The sequence below is a fragment of the Megalops cyprinoides genome, chromosome 1 (assembly GCF_013368585.1).
Source record: "Megalops cyprinoides isolate fMegCyp1 chromosome 1, fMegCyp1.pri, whole genome shotgun sequence".
NCBI classification, from domain to species: domain Eukaryota; kingdom Metazoa; phylum Chordata; class Actinopteri; order Elopiformes; family Megalopidae; genus Megalops; species Megalops cyprinoides.
In genome coordinates, this window is record NC_050583.1 from 47572893 (window position 1) to 47582464 (window position 9572).

General features: G+C 41.1%; 1 protein-coding gene across 1 annotated transcript; it reads right to left on the bottom strand.

Moving 5' to 3' along the window:
* Positions 1–895: 895 nt before the first annotated feature.
* LOC118779890 (zinc-binding protein A33-like) lies at positions 896–6796 on the bottom strand. Its single transcript, XM_036532215.1, has 6 exons — positions 6398–6796; positions 6166–6261; positions 5831–6061; positions 4100–4122; positions 3896–4014; positions 896–1519 (listed from the first exon to the last, which is right to left on the bottom strand). The coding sequence occupies exons 1-6, from the start codon at positions 6794–6796 to the stop codon at positions 981–983; spliced, it is 1407 nt and encodes a 468-aa protein (XP_036388108.1). The 3' UTR covers positions 896–980.
* Between the last annotated feature and the right edge of the window lie 2776 nt (positions 6797–9572).

Below are 9572 nucleotides of genomic sequence, written 5' to 3' on the forward strand. Positions count from 1 at the left end.
GATACTTGAGACTTAAGTTGCACATATCTGAGGGGAGGGAGTGTCAGGCTTTCAGGTAGAAGGACTCAGGTGCAGACCAGGATGACAAACCAAGAATTTATTTGAGGAAAATCCAAAAATCAGTAGTAATAAACAGTCCAAGTCAAAAACAGAGAATCCACAGGCAGAAAATCCAAAATACAAGTTCCAAAATAAAAAAAAAAACAGGCAGAAAGTAAAAAAAAAAAAAAAAAAAAAAAACCAGAGCAAGCAAAAGACAAACAGGCAGGAACGAAACAAACTGTTACACTGTGGTGAACTGGCAGAGAAACAGAGCAGATGGACGGGTATGTATACACAGACCGGTGATGAGATAACAGGGAAAAGGTGTGCAGGATGGGCTTCAGGTGATGGGTGTGGCAGCAGGGCAGATAGGCGGGACAGGAGGTGGGGGGAAACAAAACTAAAGCACATGCACGCAACAAAAAAAAAAAAGACACACCCACACTGACAGAGAGAATGAAACAAGCAACTCAGGCTGGAGTGCTGACAAGGATTTTATACACATATTTAAATGGGGAAGACCAATAACAAAAAACTACTGAATTGACTCTACCACAAAATAAACTATGAATACAGTCTCTCCATGTTGATCAAACAAAAAAGATTCCTCCAGAGATGACAGCATGACTTTAATTACTATATTTCTCATTATGGCATGACTTTTAAAGACACCCTCTGTCACGGTTTCAGAGACTGCTGCCCACAAAAACCAGCAGGAATCCTCATAACCGGTCATGTGTTTTTGTGTTGTATATAAACCCTGCTTGTCCCCTGGTTCTATGCTCAGTCTTGAGCTGCACTGCAATGTTCCTGTGCACAAAGCTTTTTGTGTTTGCCCTCTTCTTCTCTTTCAGTCTCCAGTCAACGTTACTTTGTTTCTTCACAGCCCATCTGTGCTGCTGTGTGGTCTCTGCAATTGGATTCCTCCTGCTCCCACGTTACACCTTCAATGGGCAGATCTGCAGGGCTCCAGGGTTACTGCCATCTACATTTACACCAGGATTGAAATATGGGAAGAGACTCTCAGTAAATGTGTCTTTGAAAGTGTAGATGTGTGACATGTCACTGGGGTCGTAGAAGGACACCTCCCCCTTTTCATAGTCCAGCTGCACTCTGATCCTCTGGGGTTTCCTCTTCAGTGTGAGGCGTTTCCATGGTCTGGTTCCTGCACTGTACTTATTACCAGATCGCAGATTTACAGTCCAGAATCCTAGATCAGGATGTAAATAAATGTTCCCCTTCCTGTTGATGGACCCTTCAGCCACTCCTATAGACCACTCAGGTTTGTTCCCCACCTTCACCTCCCAGCTGTGTTTTCCTGAGATAAACCCCTCAGAACCCAATACCATCACACAGTAATCAAACCTCTCTGGGTTGTCAGGAAGCTGCTGTTTAACTCCAGTGTTTCTCACACTGGTCAGATCATCAGACAGACAGAGCCAGGGGGCTGCAGTGTTGGGGTTTAGAGCCACAGGAGCTGAAAGATCAATGAAGGAAAACAGCTAAAAATACAAATTTAGGCAATTTCATTACATTACATCACATTCATTTGGCAGATGCTTTTATCCAGAGCGACTTCCAGCACAAGAGAAATGTATCCATTGAACAACAGGCCAGGCTAAAAATACTCCCAGACCAGTGAGTGTGAGCATAACACTGTTCAAGCCTCTTTTCAAGTAAAAACAACTTTGGAGTGTTTGATAAAATGTAATAAATATTAATATATCAAAGAAATTACTCTTCATTGGGAAGAGTTTATTAAAAAGAAACATTTTGGCCTCATAAGATGAGTGCTGTATTCCTATATGTAAAATAGAACAGGATGATAAGAAATGTATACATACAAAACCAGACTAAAGCCTACAACTGTACTGAAAGTGAGCTCTGAATTTAAGAGGAGAATCAGAACTCATAAATGACTATGTTTATATTCACACATTGACTGACTATTGTGTGCTTTAAGTTTGCTTGAATATGTCTATGACTTAATCTAAACACATTTACGTAAGGAATAAAATAAACCACGACTGGCGGCGCAGTTCTATGGAAATAAACCACGACAGGGTGGTGTGATGCGGCCCCGCGGCGAAGCCAAGGGCCCGTTAACCACCCTGAAGTGGTTTATTTCCATAGAACTGCACCGCCAGGAGTGGTTTATTCCGCTTATACCACGTATGCTTACCAAAGAAATAATTCAGCACTCATATTAACTTAGGCTACTATTTTATTATTTTGAACAAAATATATATTACAATATGTGCACATCCGCAGAATACAGTCCATCCATATAGCTAGCTTGACACATCCAAACTTTAAAATTGAATTATTTTAAAATGTACTATATTAGCCTACATTAAGAAAAATACTATACGTTACACATCTAGGCTTCGGCTACTGAAACTACAGTAACTTAGCCCAATAACTAGAAATTTCTGATATAGCCAGCTACAGTGTCCGCTTAGCTGGTGAAGTGGATAACGTTACATTCGTGTCCATCATCTTAAACGTACGTCTGTGGTAACAGTGACTATAAGCTACATCGTACTCATTTATTTAAATTAAATTGAACCTTTCCATTTATTGTAAAATTTGACTTTGAAAACGGTAGATCAAACGAGGTACGCCAGAGACTTGACGTTTGAAATTCTGATCTCGCTGTGGTGGTCGCCGTTGCTTCATGACCGGAACTCGAAGGGTGAGTATTTGTTTCTGACAGTACCCGGCTCCAGCGTTTCCTCTCTTCGACAGAAGGTGCTCAGTAGCTTCGTAAACTACACTTCATCTGTGTCCCGGCTTCTGAGACGATGTGGACTGCATTGCTTTTTAGGCAGTGGTTGGTATACCGTTGGGATAGACAAGCCTCTTCGCTGATACTGGCCATCATGTTACCAAGGAAGTTAACTCCCATTGGCTCCCTAGACGTCCCGGTCATTCAAGACATTTTGTGGAGCCCATAATGGGTGAAGATAAAGGGCATTTGGCATCTGGCATCTTTACCAGTTTTTCTGTATTTTTTATTACAGACTTAAACACATCATTGCTGAATTTGAATTCCTTGTCATCTATTATGTTAAACGCAGAAAAATATCATCTAAGCCTTCCTCTCTTGGCCAAAAAACTTGAGACTGTGTAGTCTTGTCCGGTTGACATCCTGTTGCATAAAAGGATCACAGAATCTTGCAGAGTCCTGCAGAACCCTCAGCAGTTAATGATTTAAAATCATGTTCCTCGTTGTTTTCGACTACCCAGTCTCTTAAAACCCCGGTTGCCCATGTTGTTGATTTCTTTGTGTTGCCCTCGTGTTTCCCTTCCTCTATTTTATTAATTTCATCTTCACTGATGGTTTTATGCCTTTTGTTGTATTTTTCCACTTGTTCCCTAATTTTTCTTTTGACAGGTGCACCTCCTTTTTTTGGACTGTCCAGTAGGTTGGTTTCATCCAAGTGTCAAAGTCTCCATTCTTGCCAAAAACGTTAAATGTTATTTCTGAGAAATTCTCCATTTTAAGTGGCAAATGCCATGGTGTATTGGCAATGTCACTTTGTTGATGCTCTAGCTATGTTGTTGCTGTTAACTGTAACGTTATCTAATGTTATTACAATGTTGCCGTTATGTTTGGTTGTAAATGGAATCTTCAGTAAAGTTGAATGAGCTTGTGCATTAATTTCGAACAGTGATAAGGCCACTTTCACTGGAACTGTTTCATAGCCGTGCATTATTACCGTGCATTTACTAGGAAATGATGCATACCCCTCCAGCCAATCAGAAATTAGTATTTAACCAAATCGTGGTATAAAATATTATAAATCAGTGTATGCAGGTTTTTACACTTTCCTGATACCCCAGTACTCACTGTACTGCACCATCCCCAGCATCTTCTCCCAGACTCTGAACCTCAGATTGCCCAGGTGTTTGGCCACATCTATCAGCGCCCCTGAAAGCAGCTCTGGATCCTGCAGTGTGCACTGGGCTCTGTAATGACAAGCAGGAGTCACTCATGCTGTGGGGGAGGAGTCAATGCAATGCACCAGTGATTGACAGACTGAAAATTACATACCTCACTGAAGTCTGCTTGTAGTTCTGTAAATGAAGAGAGAGACAAGATTAAAGAGTTAGATATGAGAATAAATTTCTATGATATGAAACTGGGCCCATCAGAATAGAACAGGAGAAGGCCTCTTTATTTTCTATGTATTTTCTATGTTATTTTCCCATTATTATTATTATTATTTTATTTCTTGCATCTTGTAATACATCAATAGACCCGGGTACAAACAATGGTCCTTGGGTGCTATAGGATAGATTATCTTTCCTGTACTGGAGAGCACCCTCCACAAAATGTGCACTGTTCCTAGGAAGGTTATCTTCTGTACTTCTTTGATGTTGATCTTGCTTGGAATCCTCCTGGTAAATTTTTCCAAGCTTTTGTTTTACAAGTCCTAGAGCTCCTACGACCACTGGTATAATCTCTGTGGACATTCCCCACATCCTTTCGATCTCAAAGTCCTTGTGCTTGGATAGTTTCTCAGTTAGCTTTACAGATGTGTCTCGTTCTGATAGTAGAGCTACATAGATCAATATACACTTTCCTTCAGTGTTCATTTTGATAACTATGTCTGGTGTGTTTGCACTTACCTGTCAGACAGTATGAATTGGCATATCTCATAAGAGTATTGGGTTGATGGTTTCCTTACTACAGATCCTGCAGAACGGGTCTGTTCTATCTTTGATTATTCAATTATTCGATCTGGTGGCAAGGCTCTGGTCTTAGGCAATAATGATCAGATCCCTCTCTTTCTGCTTTCAGTCCACAGCTTTTGATCCAATGATTAGTCTTTTGCCTGCCCACGTCTGTTTCTTTTATTCTTTTTGGGTATTTCCCATGCATTGCTTTCTCCTACCAGTTATCTTGTAGTAGTTGCTGTCTGAGTAGTATTGCTTTCTTTCTGACTCTTCAGGTGTAGCTGTTAGCTGCCTCGTTAATGGTTGGTATTGTATCCGAGATTCCCAGTTTAATTTTGTACTTGGCAGCTTCTTTTTTAATGGAATATAACTTCTTCTTACTATCATGTTGTTATAGTATTTGGAGAAGAACATCATTGCAAGTTGACAGATACGTGTCCAAGCCAATGGTTGTAGTTTTATAAGTAAACTGCAATTGGGTTAAGCCATGTCCTTGCTATATAGAGTCTGTAAACATCTGCTTTCGGGTGGTGAATATTTTCCATGGTCAGCATTTTTCTTGTTTTGGTGTAAATCCTTTTGATGTTATTAAGGCTCCAATTGATGATGTTAAAGCTATATGTCACTACTGGTATAGCTACTGTATTAATGGCCTCAAACTTGTTAGCTGCATTGAGCTCACTTCTTAGTACCATCCTGACTCTTCTATGGAATAATTTTTTAATTTTATCCATGGCTGAGTGTTGAATGCCATCTCCTTATTCAATTTCTAGGTGCTTGTAGGTATCCTCCTGATCTATTATTATTATTAATAGTAGTAGTCGTATTACGGCCGTCTTCTACATTTGAGATTCTCATCAGTTCAAGTCATATAACAATGCAACCACTGTATAACTCTTTGCTTTCCTGACTGCCTAACATTGCTCATATATTTTTCATTCTTAATTTAAACTGCTGGGTATTTACTGAAGCAGTTCGGGTCCAGTCCCTCAAGTTGGGCACTGAACCTGCAACCTCCTGGTTGCAACCCCAGCTCCTTCAGCACCCCTCCACACTGCTGAAACTGGATTAAACATGTGGGTTAGAGAGCCTGCAGTGGGATTACCTTGAGGAATGCTATATCCTCTTCCTTCAGCTCCTGTTCCACTGCACTGATTCTGTCTGAGAGAGAGGAGATCTGCTCCTGAATGATCTTCAGCTTTTCACTCATAGTCTTCCCCTTCTGCTCCTCTTCCTCCCTCAGTGCAGCTAGTCTGGCCTCCTCCTCACGTTGCAGGAACCGGTGGAGCTTCTGAAACTCTGCCTTTATCTGCCTCTCTGTTGCTACCAGTTGTTTCTATAAAAGACACATAATCTCCATCAGACAATTCTTAGGAATTACATTTTCATCCTTTAATATCTTTAACATTTAATATCACTATTAAACATAATGAGACTCACCTTTGTATGTTGCACCATTTCCTCATACTGGCTTTTGATTTTTTCACATTTTTCCAGCTGATCCTGTATAGGTTTGATGTTTGTTTTCATCTTTTCCTGGGATGTAAAGAAAGAAACAGATTAATAAATGGTTAATAAATAAATAAATGTATGTATGTTACAAGTATGCCTTGTAACATATATTTAGATTTTTTTTCCAATGACAGTATCACATAAGAGTTTAGGTTCTCACCTTTAGATCTGACATGGCCTCTTCTACAGGGATGACTTTGTGACCAGAGTGATGTGTGAAGGACACACAGAGAGAACACACAGCTGTCCCCTCATCCACACAGAACCACCTGGGCCTCTCTGTATGTTTACTGCAGATTATCTCCTTCCTTTCAGCTAGACCAGCTTTCTTTCTACCAGTGTAAGAGTCTGCCAGCTCCTTCAGACTTACATTCACTGCAGGTTCCTCCATAGACAAACTCCTCTTACAGATGGGGCAGTTCCTGCTCTTTGTCTTCTCCCAGAACTGATGAACACAGGTCCTACAGAAGCTGTGGTTACAGCGAAGAGACACGGGCTCTTTGAAAATCTCAGAGCAGACACGGCAGCAAAGAAAGTCTGTTAACAATCTTTCGGCCATTTCTACAGAAAGTTAGGAGACATTCCTTTCCCTGTAATCTGCCTGCACTCTGCATCTGTACTTTGCCCACAGAGATTTATTTTGAATTTCACACGCACAAGAGGACGTGCGAATATTTAACCCTCAAACTGCCAAACTGAACATACTCCAATGTAAAGGAATAAAGGACTGTCCATGTCTCAAAACTTCACAAATATATATAAATATACATCCCTTCTCCTCTGAATGAAACATCTTTCATTTTTGGGAAATTGGGGCTTACTTCCCCTCAGTTGAAGGTACTCTTTTCAAAGAGGGCAATTAATATTTTTGTTACAACAGTCACTGATCCATAATGGAATTCAAAAACAAAGCACCGGTATTCTTCAGGGAATAGCATAAGGCATGGCCCTGACTTACCAGAGGTGCTTTTTACAGACCATCAGTTAGCTGTAAATGATCCCATGTTCCAGTAACATTCTTAAAACTGCTACACATAGAAGCTACAGTTTATTCGTATTTGTTTAATCAACATTCAGTGATAGGCAGAGAATGTATTCTAAAGACCTAAATTTATTTGTGACAATTATCACAATGAAAACTGGACACAAATGGTCTGAAATTATAATGTTAAAGTGCTAGTAAATTGGAGATTGTAAGGTTGACTTGTGCGTTACAAGTTAGACCATTGCCATTAAGTGTCACAATAATGACTAGAAAAGTGCATTTCCTGAAGAAAATGCAGAGTGTGATTGCGACCCGTCAGCGAAAACATGCTAACGTATATGAGACGATCTCTAGGATGTGGCTAAGTTGTTGCTAGGCTGTTGCTAGGTGGTTGCTAAGGTATATAAGGTGGTTGCTAGGGTGCTGCTAGGGGGTTGCTAGGGTGTTGCTAGATGGTTAGTAAGGTATATGAGGTGGTTGCTAGGGTGCTGCAAGATGGTTGCTAGGGTAAAACAATATGGTCGCTGGGGCATTGCTAGGGCTTTGCTGGGTGGTTGCCAAGGTGTTGCTAAGTGGTTGCTAGGGTAAGCAATATGGTTGCTATGCATTGCAAGGGCGTTGCTGGGTGGTTGCCAAAGTGTTGCTAGGTGGTTGCTAGGGTGTTGCTAGGGTAAACAATATGGTTGCTAGGGACACACAACCTTTGGTGAGTGTTGGGTCACATGACCAAAACCAGCATATCAGGTCCCATGGCTATTGTTCAAATGGTGACCGAGTGGTAAGACTGAAAAATGAACTGAAGTGAATGGGAGGATGGAGGGATGAATAAGCAAGTAAAAGACGAGTGCAGGTCAGTATGGATTTCAATTAGTGTTGGGTGGCATGACCTGAGCCAGCATATGAGGTACTGTCACCATAGGCTGAAAGGTGACCGAGCAGTAAGACTTTGAAAAATGAATTGAAGTCAATGGGAGGATGAAGGGATGAATGAATGACAAAAAGACAAGTGTGGGTCAAGGCGGTTTTGGATGAGTGTTGGGCGATTTGTCCTGAGGCAACATGTGAGGTATGGTGGCTATGGGGTGAAAAGTGAGCAAGCGGGAAGGCCACGAAGTGTGAGGGGGTGATTTTGAAAATGAATGGGAGTCTATGGGAAAAGGGATGAAAAATGACAAAAACCGGAGAACGAGTGCAGGTACGGCTTAGCTGTATACAAGCAGCCCGATCAGGATCAGACCGGACGGTTACAGTTGGTTTGGGGCCGATATCTCAAAAACTGTGGGAGGAAAAGCAGTACAAAATTTGGTGGAATAAGAAGAATAAAACTATCTGATAACAACAGTGTGCTCACACCAATAAACACTTTCACTTAAAAAGAACGGCTTATTATTTTCATCAAATGCTGGATATTGAGCTCTTAAATAGACAGAGGCTATCTGCCTCCATTTGATCTCTTTGGGGTACTGCAGGTTTAATGCATGTAAGAACACGAAATGCACGGCAGAAGCAGTTGCGAAGTCCCCAAAGTTCTCGATGAGCTGAGCTGCAACGAAAACCAACACACACAGTGCGCTCCCCAAAATCAGAGCTCGAAAAACTGGCGTCATAGAAGGTATGACCCCTCAACTGATACCACAGTCCAGCTCAGGATTCTTCGGTTTTCTGAACGCCTCTTTTAGAATGAGTATGATCCAGTTAAGCTGACCTCAGATCGTTTTGTTAATCAATCTAAATGGATGTGCAATACGTGGTTTTTAAATTTACTTGACAGGCAGAAAAAAATCTCTGGACTTGACTTAGACCTGTAGCTTGATGACTTGCTTGAAATTATCTCATGGCAATCGTGTTTAACTGAGTTCAAACGCTCCGTTTCACCTCTCTTCTGCAGAGCTCATCGACACCAGTACAGCACGCTGTTAACTTGCGAAACCATAAAGACTTGAGCTGTCATTAAACATTTAGCCTCCAGAAGTCAGAAGATTAACAGACCGCGAAATACCCCGTGAGAAACACATGTCCGTCAGCTGTAGAGGTGGCAGAGGGCTATGGCTACGCATTAGACAATTAAGGCTTAAAGTAGGCATTTCAAAGGAAGTCTTTCCTGTGCTCTCCCACTGGCGTATGGCCTCACTTTCCTTCATCATTCATTCAATACGGAACATTCAAACCCGGCCACTGGGCCACAAGGAGAGGAGGCGGAAAATTTAGATAAACTTGATTTTTAAATTGTCTTAAACGGTGTTGTCTGATTTGAAGTAATAATAGTAATAATAATAATAACAGGAACTTTAAAGTTTAATGGATGATCCTTAAGTAAGACTAGCAAGTGTGGAAGTTTTCTGCTATTTTC

Coding starts and splice junctions, on each gene's coding strand:
- LOC118779890 (XM_036532215.1), bottom strand. CDS start 6,796: ATGGCCGAAAGATTGTTAACAGACTTTCTTTGCTGCCGTGTCTGCTCT. Junction 4,123..5,830: donor AGGATATAGCATTCCTCAAG/GTAATCCCACTG, acceptor CTTCATTTACAG/AACTACAAGCAGACTTCAGT. Junction 1,520..3,895: donor GCTGGGGATGGTGCAGTACA/GTGAGTACTGGG, acceptor TTGATCTTTCAG/CTCCTGTGGCTCTAAACCCC.